This window comes from Martes martes (assembly GCF_963455335.1).
Source record: "Martes martes genome assembly, chromosome: 18".
In the NCBI taxonomy this organism is placed as follows: domain Eukaryota; kingdom Metazoa; phylum Chordata; class Mammalia; order Carnivora; family Mustelidae; genus Martes; species Martes martes.
In genome coordinates, this window is record NC_137906.1 from 657393 (window position 1) to 676619 (window position 19227).

Sequence of the window (19227 nt, forward strand, 5' to 3'; positions counted from 1 at the left end):
CTCTTAGTATAACACAGTGATTTACTTTTCCTTCGAATAATTACAAGTTGTAATAATAGATGCTTGTTTACTTGTTTAGTGTCTTGTCTCCCTCATGAGAAAGCCCCATGAAGGCTGGGGCTTAGCAACTACATTTGGCACACATTAGGTATGGAGCAGATAGTTGTTGAATGAAGTAATATAATGATAATTAATTTAACTAATTAAAAGTATAATTGAATTAGCTAGTTTCCATAGATACTCTGATTTTCTTAAGTGAAATGGTTTGAATCAAGAGATTTTCTCCAATAGCAGTCCATTTCTTGCAAGGAGTCAGAAACGTGCTGAAGCCAATCAGGAATTTTGCAGCTAGCAATTTATGGGAAAGTGAGGTTTCTGTAGGGATGTGATTTGCGAGTAGAAGGACCCCTGGAATGGAAAAGTCTGGAGGCCAAACTTGGTTCCTTACTGGCCTCCAACATGAGATGTGGTCCCTAGCAGTGTAGTCCTTAGGATCTTCAGCAGAGCTCTGTTCCTCTGGGAGAACAAACATATTGTACCTTTTTCAGGCATTCCTAGATCCTGGAAGGAGGAGGCATGAAAGGAAAACTTCTCTGAGTTTTTACTGCATTTTTTTCCTTCAATCACTGAATAAATATCTGTTGAGCAAATAATACATGTAGACATATGCTAGAAATTTTTTAAAGGTGAGGAACATTTATGCTTTATTCGATTTAGTGGTAGAATTTAAAAAATAAAAACTTTTTGATGGTCATTTGGAAACATTCTCCTTATGCAAAAGGATACAGAATATTTGTAGGAAAGTTAAGTATTTGTGTACATATAAGGCATTTTCTATTTGACTAACTTTGTCTAATGCTTGGGTTGTTGATATACCTGGAAAGCTTTGTGTACACTCTTTCTAAAAATTGTTTTATGTATTTAAAAAAAGACCTTATTTATTTATTTGACAGAGAGAGAACACAAGCAGGGGCAGCAGCAGGCAGAGGGAGAGAGAGAAGCAGGCTTCCTGCTGGGCAGGGAGCCTGATGCAGGGCTTGATCCCAGGACCTTGGGATCATAACCTGAGCTGACGGCAGATGCTTAACTAACTGAGCCACCCAGACATCCCTGTGTTCACTTTTTTTTTTTTTTTTAAAGATTTTGTTTATTTATTTAACAGACAGAGGTTACAAGTAGGCAAGAGAGGCAGGCAGGGAGAGAGGAGGAAGCAGGCTCTCCGCGGAGCAGAGAGCCCGATGTGGGGCTCAATCCCAGGACCCTGGGATCATGACCTGAGCCGAAAGCAGAGACTTTAACCCACTGAGCCACCCGGGCACCCCCCTGTGTTCACTTTTTTATTGTTGAACTTAATGTACGAAGTAAGGGAAAACAGATTGTCTTCTGTATCGTGTTTTTGAAATCATTGTAAGAATTTCCTTCATTTTATAGTTGGAAATACTGAGATGTAGAGAAGTTAGCTAATAGGTCCTATAACAGTTCAGTAGTAAGACTGGAAAGAGGGTACTTGTTTGCTAGCTCTCAGGAGAATGGTGCAGATTAAGTTTGTTGACTTTGAAATCTACCCAGTTTCTTGTACTTGAGTTTAGTTTTTCAGAACATGACTTGAATCAATAATATAGGTTGAATGTAGGGGAATTTGAGCAGTTCTCTTCGTCATTGTGTGCGTAAGTTAACTGTGTGGCAATTAAAGGTGCTGTTTGCATGTGTATGTGTGTTTCTAAAGAAAATCTGCCAATAGATCATTTTGTTCTGTTTATTCAGAATTCAGTTTTCCAAAGTAGTTGTTTACGTCCATTAAATTGACTCAGCAATTTAAGCAAAATTTACAGGTTGCATTTAAAATAGCAGGTCAACTTCAGTCAGCTAATTTATTACTTAAGGAAATTAAGTGATTGCTTGCCTGTAAATATAGATTCAAACAATCTTTAAAATTCATTTGGAATAGTTGTTTTAAACACCTGTAATTAAAATCAGTACTAGTCTTAAGTCCTGTAGGAAAATACGAAGTTTTATGTAGGTGGGCAGTTTCTAGAAGTCTGAATGCTCATGAATGTATTACACAAAACTGAAGTGCAAGCTGTGTACAGAGCAGACAGTTTCTGCTCAGTAGGAACAACAGCTTGTAAATACAAAATTGGCAGATTCTAGTCACCCTGAAAAAACACTGGAGGAAAATGCGTTTTATGTCTTCAATTATAGGTTATACGAATGTCTTTTTTAATCTTAGGGAATTCTTTAGTTTTACATTTCCATTTTTCTCAACTTTCTAGCTTGAAAAATTCCAAACCCATAGAACAGTTGCAAAAAGAGCACCACAGGGACATTCATATCCTGTATTTAGAGTCACTGTTTGTTACCATTTTGATTCACTTGCCTTACTTCTCTTACACATGTCCACATTCTGTCTCTCCACATGTCTACATTCTTTCTCTCTCTCTACACACACGCACACATACACACACACACTCTCTCTACCGAATCATTTCAGAGTTGTACATACCATGTCATTTTACCTAGTCTTAAAAATGTACTTAACTGCCATACCATTGTCACACCTAGGGAATTTAGCATGGATGTACCAATATTATTAAAATACAAAATCTCTCCCATTGTCCAGTGTCATTTTAGCTAATTTTTTTTTAAGATCTTTATTTATTCATAGAGCACAAACAGGGAAGGGCAGAGGGAGAGGGAGAAGCAGACTCCTCACCTAGCAGGGAGCCCCACGCAGGGCTTGATCCTAGGACCCTGGGATCATGACCTGAGCCAAAGGTAGCCCCTTAACTGAGCCACCTAGGTGCCCCAGCTAGATTTTTTTTTTTAACCACGGGTTCAGAATCCAGTCAAGAATCATATTTTTTTTTGTAGTTTTCAGTCAAGCTTTGAGAATCATATTTTTAGTTTTCATACAAGTTCTGGTTGTCATAGTTTTTTAATCTCCTTTATTCTAAAAACAGTTTCCTTGCCTGTTTTTGTGACATTGACATTGTTTCAAATGACATTGATATCTGAAGAATCTAAACCAGTTGTTTTGAAGTATGTTCCTCAACTTGGGTTTGTCTGGTTATATCCTTATGGCTAGATTCAAATTAGATATTCTTTAACAGGATTGCTGTAAGGAATGTGTCTTTCTCAGTGCGTCACATCATCATCACTGCTATTCAGTGAGATCACTTGATTAAGTGATTAATCTGTCCGGTCTTACCATTTCCTGTTCCCACCAACGTGCCACTTAGTGGTGGTTATAGTAGGATAAAACGCTGTTTTAAAAACTTTTCTCGATATGTGCAGTTCATTTAGGCACTGAAATGACTATAGTTCATTTCATCAAAGGTAGATCTTATGCCTGTTGGCATTTTATTAAATAAAGGAAAGCCTAGCATATGTTGGCATTTATTCCATTAGTATTTACTGAGAAAAAATTTTTTATTTATCTTCCTAATAAAAGAATAAATGAATAAATCAGCCTCTGCCAGCCAGAATCTCCAAGATGTGGTACTTGTTTAAATATCCATTGTTCTCCTGGCCCCCAAACACAGGTTCATTAAGACACACGTGCAAGAGAGCGTCTCTCCTTTTTAACCTGGTTCTAGACATTCTTTGGATTCTTGCATTAACAGTATTGGCTTGGATAGTGAGGCCATAACTTGGAATAGCCAAGAACAGATTTTCCTAAGGCGTAGAATATTCTGCATGAAGGAGAGGCTCTGAGTTGGAAATGTAGTTGTAACAATGGCACCTGGGATGGGTCCCTTAGCCTTGAGGAAAAATAACATTTGTGTTATTTTTCCAGTCTGTTCCCGCAAGGGATTTCTTAGTTACAGTGTATTTTAGGGTACACAGGGAGTTTTAACTCGATTTCAAGCAAAGATAGGAAGAAGCCTTGTGGACTGACTTCCTAATTAAGTAGGCAAAGATGACATGTGTTTGATTTGTCCTTTTCAGTTTTAAATGAACCATATCATATACTCTAATTATGCATGGTTCTTCCTGTTTTAGATTCCTTTTAAATATGATATTCTCTGTGACCTCAGTGCAATTGTGGTCATTTGGGCAAAGCAGCACTTTTGTGAAATCCCAGCTATTTGTTAAATGTCTGGAGCGTTTGGTAAGCTTCACATGTTGATTAGATTAGAGTGCTGACATCACTGTGCTGCTGACCAAAGGCCTAGGTCAGATTCTTGTGTTCACCATCTGCTTGTTTTGTTTTATTGATTGCTTAGGGAAATGACTCATCTGTTTGGCCCATGTTTTTGAAATTTTGTGTCAGCATTTTCATCATACAGCCCCGATCCTGGTTTAGGAACAAACAGCCATCTTTATCATACAGTATGTCAGGTCCAGAGTGCTTCCTGAATTTTTAGGATTCTGCATTACCGGTTTCCATTTGTCTAATCCAGTCTCATTTTTCACAGTTCCGTAGTTACCTTCCGCTTCAGTTAGGTTTCTTACCGCGTGACCTGAGGCAAATTTTTAAACCTCTGAGCTTCAGTTTCGTCATCTATAAAGAAGGAAAAATAATAGCCCCTACATCACGGTTTTTTTTTTTTTTTAAGATTTTTATTTATTTATATGACACAGAGAGAGAGATCACAAGTAGGCAGAGCAGCAGGCAGAGACAGAGGGGAAGCAGGCTCCCTGCTGAGCAGAGAGCCCGATGTGGGTCTCGATCCCAGGACCCTGGGATCATGACCTGAGCTGAAGGCAGAGGCTTTAACCCACTGAGCCACCCAGGCGCCCCATCACAGGGTTTTTTAATGAGAATTCAGCGAGGTGAGATCTTTAAAAAACAATGGCTTCCATTAAGGAAGATCTTAATAAGTACCAAGAACAATGCTACAGTTTTAAAATTTGTTGTCTCATTTCATTTTCATAACAGCTTTATGAGCTAGGAAGACGTTATGGTAATAGCACAGGTAGTGACAGTAGATGGTGTTTTTGAGTATTTGCTGTGTTCCGGTGCTTTACATTTTTCAGTTTAATCCTGTAAATAATCGTACGTGGTTAGTACTCGAATGAATTGTCATTTCATGGATGAGGAAATCTAAGTACAGAGAGGTTGGGTAATTTGCCTGAATTTACAGAGCTCTGATCAGTGGAGCTGGCTTGGAATCCAGGCTACACTTAGAGGTTCTACTTTATCCGCATTTTTTTTAATGTTCCCCAAATACTTATTTTTTATAAAAAATACAGTGAGATAAGTTTACACCAAGAAATGTAGCAATAAACAGTGGAAGAGCACAGAGCAACTCTACATGGGTACACTGGCGCAGATGTACCACCCAGACCTGAGTGTCCGAAGGCTGATCTCATACACGCGCCTTTAGAAACACCGCCCTGAAAATATCTTTCAGTTTAGGTAAGAGAATGAGCACACATGTAGTCACAAATACACCCTGATCAGGACTTTATTTAAAAATTAGCAAACTTGGTGGCTCCGTGGGTTAAAGCCTTTGCCTTCGGCTCAGGTCATGATCCCAGGGTCCCGCATCGGGCTCTCTGCTCGGCGGGGAGTCTGCTTCTCCCTTTGCCTTCTGCTCCCTCTGCTTGTGCTCTGTCTGTCTCTCTCTCAAATAAATGAAATCTTAAAAAAATAAATATAGGTCTTTAACAAGAGAATTGGCTGTACGAGAGTACTCCCTGTTCACAGTATTCCTTTTATTTCCTATGGGAGTTACTGCTTCTGCTCTAAGATTGAACTCTTACAGCATGAAAAGGCAGCTGTTTAGGGAAGACGCAGAAAAAGGAAGGGGGGTAATGTCAGGCGATCCTTCTTTTAGGTACAATAAGCATGGTAATGTTTTAGGGAGACAAGATAAAAATTACTCAAGGTTAGCTTGGTTCTCACTGAATAAAAACAGTGGACTAAATACTGAGTTCTCTGTGCCAGTCTAATAATCAGTGCCTTGGTTGCCTTATTGGTAATCTCTGGGGTGGTCATCTTGGTACTCTCCATGATACTCATCTGGGTGTTCTGCCTGATAATCCCTGTCACTAATTTCAGACCCATTTGTTCCTGTTTCTTGGCTTCCATTGTGCATGACAGGTTCTGTGGAAGTGGCACAGTATTTGCGGTCATGTACTTGCCGCCCGGGCCCATACATACTAATTCCTTTCTGGGAAGCAACTTTGTTGGTTCCCGTCTATAGAGAAATTGTCGAGTTGTCCACTGGTTGTAGTGTTAGCTTCTGATCATAGATGTTTCTTCTGGTACCTGGTGCTAACATCCCCATCTGGCTGGCTCCTTTGTTGGTCCCCATCTGCAGACTAATTGTGGTCTGGTCAAAAGGTTTGTCATTTTGCATTTTGGAATCATAAAGATGCCTCTTGGTGCCATAGGCTATCATACCTGCCTGGCTGGCACATTGGTTGGCTCCCATCTGCAAACCAGTTACACTTTGGCCAGCTTTTAACTTTCCTTCATTAAAATGTCTTTTTCGCTTTTCATCATACTTAGCTCCAGTGTCATTGGTTGTATGGAATCCTTTTGTTTTAGCCAGACCTGCCAGAGCCACCAGCATAGTCTGAACCTGAGTCATGTTTCCATTCCCGAAAAGATCATTTGCTTCAAATATGTCGTGTGGCTTCAATCCATAAGCCTGAGTAGGTTTAATAAAGTTCCCAATATTCTCCAACTGGGGCCAGTTTAACAAGGACTCATTAATCTTCTTCACTGAGCCTGGCAGCTTGTTTATGAGCTCGCAGAGGATGATGCCATCTTTTGAGCCGTGCTGAAAGTTGGTGCCAGTGCTCATGCCTGTCACCTCTTCTATCCAGTTTCAAAGATCTGCCTGATGATGTACTTGGAAGGGATCTTGCTCTAGACCTTGACGGAGAGCCTATTAGGAAGGGCCCTTGTTGAAGTGGGTCATGGTGGTTCGGGAAACGGGAAGAGGGCCTCGGGTCTAGGGCCTGAGGGTTTCACATACTCAGCTTACCCGCTCCTGGCTCCAAGGAGCAGCCGTAGCAGGAGATGCTTGGAATTTGCTCCCCTGGGCAGTGCAGGAGACTCCCGGATGGCAGCAGCCGGGTATGTGCGATGCTCTGGCAACTCAGTCTGACTGGTTCCTGCAAAGCCTCCCACTCCGCTCCCCAGTTTTTGTTTTAAATGACAAGCTTGGGGAGGTTAATAAACTCACCCAAACTCCCAGACCTTTTAAGTGGCAGAGCTAGAATATGAACCCAGATTTGTCTGATTTCAAAACTGTGCTCATAATTATCACACTGTACAGCCTCTAGACTATTAAAAACAGTAAATACTTCTGATGTGGTATTGTAGAATGGCTTGATTATACTTTAATACAAGTCACATTGCTGTGCTCACTCATACATGAAAGATGACATTGTGCCTTGATCGCAGGCACAATGACCACTGCTTGACACGTGAACTTTACCTGTTGAATTGATAGAGAAGATGAACACCTTTGTGAATCTCTGGCAGGATTCTTGACACTGCTGAAATTCCCAGGAGTGATGTTAGTGTTAATGATCCCATTTCTGGTGATTCAGAGGGTACATTGCCTGCCCAAGATGTCTTGTCCATAACTGAGGGGAGGCAGATGGTACTCCGGAAAGGACATGCCTGCGGGATGAGACAGCACTGTTGGTTTCTCCAGTTGAGTCTCGCTCCCTCGCTTTATTTTTTTTTTTTTTTTAAAGATTTTATTTATTTATTTGACAGACAGAGATTACAAGTAGGCAGAGGCAGGGAGAGAGGGAGGAAGAGAAGCAGGCTCCCTGCTGAGCAGAGAGCCCGATGCGGGCCTCGATCCCAGGACCCTGGGATCATGACCTGAGCCGAAGGCAGAGGCTTTAACCCACTGAGCCACCCAGGCGCCCGCTCCCTCGCTTTATTGACACCCCTTCCTAACTCTCTGGCTCCCCCCCCCCCGTTCTTCCTTTAAGTGACTTCTCCCAGATGACTGACTTTCCTAAACTTCTGTCTACATAGATTAAGGATAAGTATAGTGTTTCTATCACCTACTTAGTAAATCATGTGTTATATATGCCATAGAGAGGGCAGTTTACTCTGAAGTTGTCCATTGCCTGCTAAACCAGTAGGACTTAGGACATTTCTCAGTTTTAGGTTATAGTCTTTAAATTCCTGAACTGAACTACTCGATCTTAATACAGGAAGTATTTTACAGATATTTAATTCTCATAAAGGAATTTGAGCCCAGACTGATGATAATTTACTTTATTTTGCAGGAAGGATGCCAATTCTGCGCTGCTCAGTAACTACGAGGTAAATAGTTTTGAAGTGAACTATTGAATTTTCCTCTCTGGTAGTTTGCCCTTTGCTTTTGAAGATTATTGAACTAGTTTCAGCTAAAATGACTGAATTCATTTGGATTTTCGACTTTAAAGTAAGACAGATGGCACCATCTGGTGGACCTAGGAATTAGAAGCTTGGTAAATTATACATAGTAGTCAGGGAAGCTGGGAAGACTTCACTCTATGGTAGGCAGCCTTCCCCGAACCCAGGTATTTTAGATCTTCATTTGATATGCCTTCATGGGATGGAAGCATCTATTTTGGAACTGTTTCTGCCTGCATAGTTTTCCATTAAAATACTTAATGCCTTTCCTAATTACTACTCTTTACCTATAAAATGCTTTTATATGTTGTTATTTCAATCCTCATAATAATCTTAAAGGTATTAACACTTTCATTTTGAAAGTGACAGATTAGTTGATGCACCATTCTGAGTAATTTAGTATGAACTAGCAGATTTGGAATTTGGGGGCTTGAGGGTTGGGTTTTTGGAGAAAGGGAGGCAAAAAGGAAAGAAATCGGTGAGAGGGGAGATAATAACATTATTTTTGCCTGCCTGCTATTTTGCCTTTGTTTTATTTGGTATTCGCAAAGCCATCTGATAGGTTAGCTCTAGGTACATAAAGAACCGTTCATACATTCACTGTCAATTTTTCATTTTCTAGAATCTAAATTCATGAAGACTTTAGGAGATTTGAGTCTCTGTTGTGTGATACAGAAAATAGAAAGTACTGGAATAGTTGGTCATACTCCTTTCTTAAATTATTGCTACTAATAACAGGAAAGACATGGTTGTTAGTCAAGCCATTGGCTTTTAGAAACCTCCTTGTCCAGTTTGGATTCTGCTGAATGTTTGGGTGTTTTATCCTTTGGGGAAACATTGCATTAATCTCATGACACTATTTCTGAAAAAATAGTGACAGGCAGGGGAGGGTTTCTGTTGTATCTAGTAATGGTTTATGAGCCCATACTTACAACTTACTTAGGTCTCTGGCATAATCTCTAAAATAGGAAAGATATAGCCTCCACCCATCCTCCTCAGCACTAACACATACATGTTTTTCCGTTGTGGGGAAAGTTTACTTCTAAAGTTCTGTAGCAATTTTTTCCCCTTCTTTTTTTTTAATTTTAAATAAAATTTATCAATATCATTTGCATCATAGTTTTTCTTTTTTGGAAATAAACTTACTAGATTTCATATTAGTGAAACAGGACCCTGTTTTAGAAAAAACTTATTTGTAGAAAAAAATTTTTAATTGAGGCACAGTTGACAGATAACGTTAGTTTCAGGTGTACAATGAAATGATTCAGTATTTGTACATTGTGAAATTACCACAATAAGTTTAGTAAACATCCATTACCATACATACAGATTTTTTTTTCTTGTGATAAGAACTTTTAAGATTTCCTGTCTCAACAACTTCCGCACATTCAGCACAGATTTACTGTAGTCGCCATCCTGTACGTTATATCCTCATACTTTACTTACTTTATAACTGGAAATTTGTACCTTATGACTCCCTTACTGATTTTGCCCACCCTCTGCCTCCTGCCTCTGGCAGCCATGAGTCTGTTCTCTATGTCTCTGAGCTTTTTTTTGTGTGTGTGAAGATTTTATGTATGTATGTATCTAGTTGAAAAAGAATGCACACGCATGCCAGCAGGTGGAGGGGCAGAGGGAGAGGGACAAGCATACTCTGTGCTGACCATGGAACCCAACCCTGGGTTGATCCCACAAGCCTGAGACCATGACTTGAGCTGAAATCAGGAGTTGCATGCTTAACCGACTGAGCCACCCAGGCACCCCCTCGTTTTGTTTTGTTTTGGTTTTGTTTTTTAAGATTCCGCATGTAAGTGAGATCTTTGTCTTTCTCTGTCTGACTTATTTTACTTAGCATAATACCCTAGGATCCATCCATGTTGCAGATAGCAAGGTTTCATTCTTTTTTATGGCCAAATAATATTCCATTGTTTATATAAAAACCATTTTTTTAAATTCATCTGTTGATGAACACCCACGTTGTTTCCATATCTTGGCTGTTGTTAATATTGCTGCATTGAACATGGTGGTGCATATGTCTTCTGAGTTAGTGTTTTTATTTTGTTTTGATAAAACACCCAGAGGTGGAATTGCTGAATCATATAGTGGTTTTATTTTTAACTTTTGAGGATCCTCCATTCTGTGTTCTATAGTGGTTGCATGAATTTACATTCCCATCAACAGTGCACAAGGGTTTCCTTTTCTTTTCGTCCTTGCCGACACATTATTTCTTGTCTTTTTGATGTTAGCTGTTTTAACAGCTGTGAAGTCAAATCTCATTGTGGTTTTGATTTGCACCTCCCTGATGGTTACTGATGTTGAACATCTTTTTATGTGTCTGTTGGCCATCTGTGTGTCTTTTGAAAAATGTCTGTTTCAGTGCTTTGCCCATTTTTTAATGCAATTGGTTGTTTTGTAAGTTCTTTGTATGTTTTGAGTATTAACTCCTTATCAGATACAGGATTTGCAAATATTTTCTCTCATCTAGTAAGTTATCTGTTCATTTTGCTGATGGTTTCCTTTACTGTGCCTTTTAGTTTGATGTAGTCCCACTTTTTTATTTTTGCTTTTGTTGCCTTTACTTTTGGTGTTTAAAAAAAAAATCATCACCAAAACCGATGTCACGGAGCTTGTCTCTTGTGTTTTCTTCTATGAGCTTTATGGCTTCAGGTCTTGCATTCAGTTCTTTAATTCATTTTGAGTTAATTTTTTATGTGTGGTATAAGGTAATGGTCCAGTTTTCCCAGCACCATTTATTGAAGAGACTCTCTTTTCTCCATTGTGTATTTTTGGCTCCTTTGTCAAAATTAACTAATCACATATGTGTGGGTTTATTTCTGGACTCTGTTCTGTTCCATTGATTTATGTCTTTTTATGTCAATACAATACCATTTTGATTTCTTGGCTTTGTAATGTAGTTTGAAATCAGGAAGTGTGATGCCTCCAGCTTTGCTCTTCTTTCTCAGGATTGACTATTCAGGGTCTTTTGTGGTTCCATAAAATTTTAGGATTGCTTCTTCTATTTCTGTGAAGAATGCCATTGGAATTTTGATAGAGATTACACTAAATCTGTAGATTGCTTTGGGTAGTACGGACATTACTAATTCTTCTGATCCATGAGCATGGAATATCATTCCATTTACTTGTGTCTTCTTCAGTTTCAGTGTCTTATCCTGCTCAGTGTATAGATCTTTCATTCCTTGGTTAAACTGATTCCTAGGTATTTTGTTATATTTGATGCAGTGGTAAATGGGATTGTTTTCTTAGTTTCTCTTTCTGATAGTTCACTATTATCATTTGACATGCAATAGAGTTCTATATATTGATTTTGTATCCTGTAATTTTACTGAATTCACTTACTATTAGTTCAGTTTTTTGGTAGAGTCTTTAGAGTCTTTTTATATGTAGTATCATGTCATCTGCACTTAGTGACAGTTTTACCACAATTTGGCCGCCTTCTCTTTCTTTTCTTGCCTAATTGCTCTGGTAAGGACTTCTAGTACTATGTTGAAGAAAAGGGGTGAGAGTGCACCTTTGTCTTGGCCTGGTCTAAGAGGAAAAGCTTTCAGCTTTTCAGTGTTCAGTATGATGTTAGCTGAGGGCTTGTCATATATGGCCTTTACACATTGAGGTGTGTTCCCTCTAAACCCAGTTTCTTGAGAGTTTTTATCATAAATTGGTGTTGAATTTTGGAAAAATCTTTGCATCTATTGAGATCATATTTTAGGAAAATTTACTTTCAAATACTCAATATATTTTTAATATAAGACGAGATCAGTGATATGGTATATGTTGAAAAGGGAACGTTTGGAATATTTTCAATAAACTAATGAATTTGGATTATTCAACTTAGACAAAAGCATTTTTAAAGTGTCAGCTGCTTCTCAGACTCATATTTGCTCTAATACAAGAGTTGGGGGAGGGTTTGTGAAGGAAAAGAGGTACAGTCCTATTTATTCTTCAAAGTCATTGACCTTGAAATGCATTTCTCACATTTATTCATAAAAATATTTCATCACTTCCTAGGTGTTCCAGTTACTGACTGATCTGAAAGAGCAACGGAAAGAAAGTGGAAAGAACAAACACAGTTCTGGGCAACAGAACTTGAATACGATCACCTATGAAGTAAGCCTGTGCTTCTGGTGGGGCTACCCAAACTGCCGTGGGGGGGTTGATTTATTCTGCAGATGACTAGCCACCAAATCATGATTACCTCTTCCTTGATTTGAGTAGTTTTGCCATAACCCAGTTTTATTCGGTTTGTACAAGTGGGAGGAGTTTGGCCAATGGTGAGGCTTAGCCAGTGATAAAGTTGGGGGGAATCGTCAAAAGATTGCCCTCAGTTCTAACACTGTTTGCAAGTCAGGGATCCCGAAGACCACCCTTGGGTTCAGTAGTTCTCTGGAAGTACTCAGAACTCATTGAAAGCTATTGTAGTCGTAGTTACAGTTTGTTACAGATTAAAACTGGCCAAGGGAGAAAGCATATTGGACAGATTTTAAGAGAAATTCCAACTTAGAGCTTCTTTTGTCCTCTAATGTGGAGTCAGAGCATGTTTTCCTCTTGAAATTGGTGTGTAACAATGCATACAGAATATTGTCAACCAGCAATCTCACCTGAACATCGGTGTCCCAAATTTTTATTTGGGCTGTATCATATAAGCATGATTGAAGATTGATTTCCTGTGTAGTTCATCTCAGCCTCTAGGTACATTGATACTGCATGACCCAAAGCCCCCACCCTAAATCACATTTTTAAGACTATTCAGTGTGACCAAGGCCTCCAAAGATACTCCATTGAGATAGCATTCCAAGGGTCTAGAGATTGCCTCCCAGAAGCTGAGGACAAAGGCCAAACTGTCTCTTTCGGCAAAGCTAAATTTTTTATTACACAAAAAGTAATTTTTTTTACTGTAAAAAACTTAGAAAGTACCAAAAAGTATGAAGAAGAAAGCAAACGTAATTTACAGTTTTAACATTTAGTTGACATTTTGCTATGTTTTCTCCCAACCTAATGCTTTATCCTTAAAAAAGTTGGGGCACCTGGGTGGCTCAGTGGGTTGAAGCCTCTGCCTTCGGCTCAGGTCATGATCTCAGGGTCCTGGGATCGAGCCCCACATCGGGCTCTCTGCTAGGCAGGGAGCCTGCTTCCCTTCCTCTCTCTCTGCCTGCCTCTCTCTGCCTTCTCGTGATCTCTGTCTGTCAAATAAAGAAATAAAAAAATCTAAAAAAAAAAAGCTTAAGTCATCATATTTGTTTTATGTGATGTTTGATTTTTTTATCTAATTACTTTTATAATTTATGTTTTCTGCTATTTCCTTTCAAGTCTGATTTGTCGCTACAAAGGATATAGTTTTAATTATCTTTATCTTTCCAAAGACACATTAAAACTGGATTCAGTGACTGTAATACCTTTTAAGGAAAATTAAAGGGTGTTCAGCACTTTTGTCATCATTCCTCCCCATCCAGTTTTGTTCATCTAATCATGTGTTTAAAATCCCATCATTCAGGGGCGTCTGGATAGATCAGTCGGTTAAGCATCCCACTTTTGATTTCCGCTCAGGTCATGGTCTCAGGGTCATGAGATCAAGCCCCACATCGGGCTTCATGCTCAGCAGGGAGTCTGCCTAAGATTCTTTCTCCCTCTGCCACCCACTTCCTCCCCTGCCCCGAGCTTGTGTATGTACTCACTCTCTCTCTCAAAAAAAAAAAATCTATCATTTATTTATTCACTCATGTTCTTTTACATTATAGCATTCATCTCTTTAAAAGAAGAAAATGGGGGACGCCTGGGTGGCTCAGTTGGTTAAGCGGCTGCCTTCGGCTCAGGTCATGATCCCAGCGTCCTGGGATCGAGTCCCACATCCGGCTCCTTGCTCAGCAGGGAGCCTGCTTCTCCCTCTGCCTCTGCCTGCCTCTCTGTCTGCCTGTGCTCACTCTCTCTGACAAATAAATAAATAAAATCTTTAAAAAAAAAAATAAATAAAAGAAGAAAATGGGGGCGCCTGGGTGGCTCAGTGGGTTAGGCCTCTGCCTTCAGCTCAGGTCATGATCTCTGGGTCCTGGGATCGAGCCCCGCATCGGGCGCTCAGCTCAGCAGGGAGCCTGCTTCCCCGCCTCTCTCTGCCTGCCTCTCTGCCTACTTGTGATCTCTGTCTGTCAAATAAATAAAATATTAAAAAAAATGACATGTTTGTTGGTAATTAGTTTTATAGCCAAATTTCAAGCTGTCAGGTACTCTTACTACACGCTTCAATCAGTTTAAACTCACTGGCACTCTTACATATTTGTTAAGTTCTTTTAATTCATAGTGCCTTAAGGAAAGTTATTGTGGTGGTAAATGTTTTGAGACTTTTTATGCCTGAGAATATATTTCTAGTGGGTTGTTTTTTTTTCAAAGATTTTATTTATTTATTTGACAGACAGAGATCACAAGTAGGCAGAGAGGCAGGCAGAGAGAGAGGAGGAAGCAGGCTCCCTGCCGAGCAGAGAGCCCGATGTGGGGCTCGATCCCAGGACCCTGGGATCATGACCTGAGCTGAAGGCAGAGGCCTTAACCCACTGAGCCACTCAGGTGCCCCTCTAGTGTTCTTAACGTGTGAATGACACCTCATCTGAACTTGGAGTTCATGGGTTCGACTTCGTTCTGCAAGGTTCTGTAGGTATTACTTAGTCTGCTAGTGGGCATCGTTATGGAGGAGTCTGAGACCAGCCTGATCTTTGCACTTGGGAGATACTCTTAACTTAGAGGCTTGAGGTTACTCTTTACTTTCAAGTTTGAAGTTCCTTTCGAGTTATGTCTAGGTGAGGTTCCCTCTTTTAAAAAAAGTAAAAGCCTTTTATTTTGAGATAATGGTAGTCTTACAGAAGAGTTTCAGAGGTGGTGCTGAGAGTTCCCATATGCCCTTCTCTTAGTTTTTCCTGATGTTAACATCTCATATAACCATGGCACAATTATCAAAACTAAGAAAATTATACGTAGATTTTATTTAAATTTTCTCAGTTTTTCCATTAATGCTCTTTTACTTTTCAAGGATACTGTTTTGTATTTAATTACCATGTCTCAATATCCTCCAATCTGTAATGGGTCCTTTTATAGAAAATTTTTGAAATAAAATTTTAGAATACTAAATTATAGTCATTGTCTTTCTTTTTTCTCATTTGGGTTTTCTTGTCTTATGCTTACTTTTTCTTTCTTTTTTTTTTGGGTAGACATTAAAATATATATCAAAAACACCATGCAGGCACCAGAGTCCTGAGATTGTTAGAGACTTTCTCACAGCAATGAAAAGCCACAAGTTGACCAAGTAAGTAAAATTTTTTTATTTTTAATTTAAATTCAATTAAAGTAGCATATAGTATATTATTAGTTTCAGGGATAGAATTTAGTGACTCATCAGATGCATATAACACCCAGTGCTCATTATATCAAGTGCCCTCCTTACTGCCCATCACCCAGTTACTCCATCCCACCACCCTCCTCCCCTCCAGCAACCCTTAGTTTCCTACTGTTGAAAGTCTCTTATGGTTTGCCTCCCTCTATGTTTTTATCTTTTTTTATTTTTCCTTTCCTTCCTCTATGTTCATCTGTTTTGTTTCTTAAATTCCACATAGGAGTGAAATCATATGGATTTGTCTTTCTCTGACTTACGTCACTTAGCATAATTCCCCATCCATGTCCTTGTAGATGGCAAGATTTCATTCTTTTTGATAGCTGAGTAATATTCCTGTGTGTGTGTGTGTGTGTGTGTGTGTGTGTGTGTGTGTACATACCACACCTTTATCCATTCATCTCTTGATGGACATCTAAGTTCTTTCCATAATTTGGCTGTTGTGAACATTGCTGCTATAAATATTGGGGTGCATATGCCCTTTCAAATCACTGTAGTAAAAATTATTTTAAGTAGGACAAGTGTGTGACGTGAAATGAAACTGATAGTTTACAAAAACCATCCTCAGCAATGCTATAATTCTATTTCGATGGGTTTTGAAATTATAATTAACACGCAGTGCTCTTTTAAAGTAGGATCATGATATTGTGGATAAGACAACTGAGATTTAGACACAAGGATCCTTCTAGAGCCAGAAACAAAAATTTTAATGAGATTTTTTAATCTTAAAATCTTTTTGGATTTTTTTTGAGTCCCAGTTCTGTGACCTGCCGCATAACCCCTTTACAGCACTTAGGCCAAATTTGTTGACAGCTGGGTTCACAAATTAAAGTGCTCTTTATAAAATTGACCATTTAAGTCGCTTGAGGCAAAAATGGCTTGATAATATTCTCTTCTCTTTTAAAGCTCTCTTACTTTTCCTGGTGACTTTCTTGAATAAGTTAAGCTTGTAGGAATTAAAAACATCACTAAGAATTAGATTAAGAGGGGTACCTGGGTGCTCAGTCAGTTACGTGTCTGCCTTCGACTCAGATCATGATCCTGGGATCGAGCCCCACATCGGGCTCCCTGCTCAGCAGAAGCCTGCTTGTCCCACTTTCTCTGCTGCTCCTGCTGCTTATGCTTTCTCTCTCTCTGTTAAATAAATAAAATCTCTTTTTAAAAAAAGAATTAGATTAAGAGATTACATGAGAAGAATACTAGCTCTGATCTTTTAGTTAATATAGAGCTGATTAATCCCAAGAGCTTCCGTCATTCATTAACGATAATTAATACTTTTCTTTTGAGGGAAACATGGATGTTATTTCAGACACACAGCTGATACGCTATCAGTAAACTAAGTGTATTTCTCTTGCCCAAGTGAACTCTGAACAGGCAGACATCTTTGAAGCATGCGTGTGTGTGTAATTTTTTTACATTTGGTAAAATTTGTCATCTTAACCACTTCTAAGTGGACAACTCATTAGTGTTAAATATATTCATATGCTGGAGCGCCTGGGTGGCTCAGTGGGCTAAAGCCTCTGCCTTCGGCTCACGTCACGATCCCAGGGTCCTGGGATCGAGCCCCGCGTCGGGCTCTCTGCTCAGCGGGGAGCCTGCTTCCCCCCTCTCTCTCTGCCTGCCTCTCTGCCTACTTGTGATCTCTCTCTCTGTCAAATAAATAAATAAAATCTTAAAAAAAAAATACCTAGTTTAAACATTTGTGTATAGGATTTTTTTGTCAACGTAAATTTTCAGCTCCTCTGGGTAAATACCAAGGAGTGCAGTTGCTGGATCACGTGGTAAGAGTCTGTCTAGTTTTGTAAGAGACCACAAGATGGCCTTCCGAAATGGCTGTATCATTTTGCATCCCCCATCAATGAATGAGAGTTTCTGTAGTTGTCAGTTCTCACCAGCATTTGGTGATCTTAGTGTTCTGGATTTTGGCCATTCTAATAGGCGTAAAATGGTATCTTGTTTTGTTGTTGTTGTTTTGAGATTTTACTTATTTATTTGCAAGAGGGAGAGTGCACGCCCATGTGCACAAGCAGTGGGAGTGGCAGGCAGAGGAAGTAGGCTCCCCGCTGAGTAGGGACCCCCCCCCTCGCCCCCCCACCCCCGCCCCGCCATGTGGGAGTGGGTCCTAGAACCATGGGATCATGTCCTGAGCTGAAGGCAGAGGCTTAATCAACTGAGCCATCCAGGCGCCCCAATGGTATCTTGTTTTAATTTGCGTAATTTCCTAATAATATTAAATGCCAAGCATCTTTGCCATCTGTGTCTCTTTTTTTTTAAGATTTTATTTATTTGAGAGAGAGAGCATGAGCGTGGGGAGGGGCCAAGGGACAGGCAGACTCCCCACCAAGTGGGAAGCCCCATGCTGGGTTGGATCCCAGGACCCAAGATCACGACCTGAGCTGAAGTCAGACGTTTAAACAACCAAACCACCCTGGTGCCCCTGTGTATCTTTTTTTTTTTTTTTTTTTAAAGATTTTATTTATTCATTTGACACACAGAGAGAGAGAGAGAGAGAGAGAGAGATCACAAGTAGGCAGGCGGAGGGGGGGAGGGGGAAGCAGGCTCCCTGCCGATCAGAGAGCCTTAATGTGGGGCTTGATCCCAGGACCCTGGAATCATGACCCGAGCCGAAGGCAGAGGCCCTAACCCACTGAGCCACCCAGGCGCCCCCCCTGTGTGTCTTTGATGAGGTGTTCGTTTAGGTCTTTTGGTCATTTTTAAATTGGGTTGTTTGTTTTCTTATTGTTTGAAGAATTTGTTGTATATTTTGGATAACAGTCCTTTATTCTGTGTCTTTCATAAATATTTTCTCCTAGCCTGGGGTCTGTTTTCTCATTTTCTTGATGTTGTGTTTCACAGAGCAGATGTTTTTAATTTTAATGAAGTCCACTTTATCTGTTGTTTTTTTCATCGGTTGTGTCTTTGGCGTTGTAGCTGTACAGTCGCCACCAAACTCAGGATCATCTAGGTGTTCTCCTGTATGATCATCTGGGAGTTTTTATAGTTTGCATTTTACATTTAGGTCTAGTTGTCTAGATAGTTGTTTTCTGCGTGGTAGAGAGACAGATTCCTGGTTCTTTCCACTCTGCCATTTTGCCTGAATCCTCTCTGTTCATTTTTTTCCCTTTCCTTCCCTTTCTTCGTTGTTCAAACAAGATATTTCCATTGATCTGTCTATAAATTCACAGACTTTGTCATCTCCATTTTGTTAGTAAGTCCAGCCAGAGAATTTATTTCATACTTTATGTTTTTTAGTTTTAAAATTTCCATTTGTTTATTATTTATAATTTCTGTCTCTTTCCTAAGAACTTACTTTATTCCACTCATTTCAAGAATGTTGTTATAGTAGCTACTTTAATGTCTTTTATAGTTCCAACATATGGGTTATTGTAGGTTTGGTATCTGTTGATTATGTTTTCCTTTGAGAATGAGTTGTATTTTCTTTCTTTCCATTGAGGTAATTTTAAATTAATTATAAATTATGTCTTGGACCTTTTGAATATTACTGTTTAGACTCTGGACC

General features: G+C 39.5%; 1 protein-coding gene and 1 pseudogene across 4 annotated transcripts in view; one reads left to right on the forward strand and one right to left on the reverse strand.

Moving 5' to 3' along the window:
- CRCP (CGRP receptor component) overlaps positions 1–19227 on the forward strand; it is a 37994-nt gene that overhangs the window by 2395 nt on the left and 16372 nt on the right. For all 3 annotated transcript variants that reach the window (XM_080829888.1, XM_080829887.1, XM_080829886.1), the window contains exons 2-4: positions 8212–8248; positions 12344–12442; positions 15529–15623. In XM_080829888.1, the coding sequence (XP_080686014.1) occupies positions 8212–8248; positions 12344–12442; positions 15529–15623 (231 nt within the window). The remainder of the gene's footprint in view (positions 1–8211; positions 8249–12343; positions 12443–15528; positions 15624–19227) is intronic.
- Positions 5919–6875, reverse strand: LOC308359422 (calponin-3-like; annotated as a pseudogene). Its single transcript has one exon. The product of its transcript is annotated as a calponin-3-like (transcript).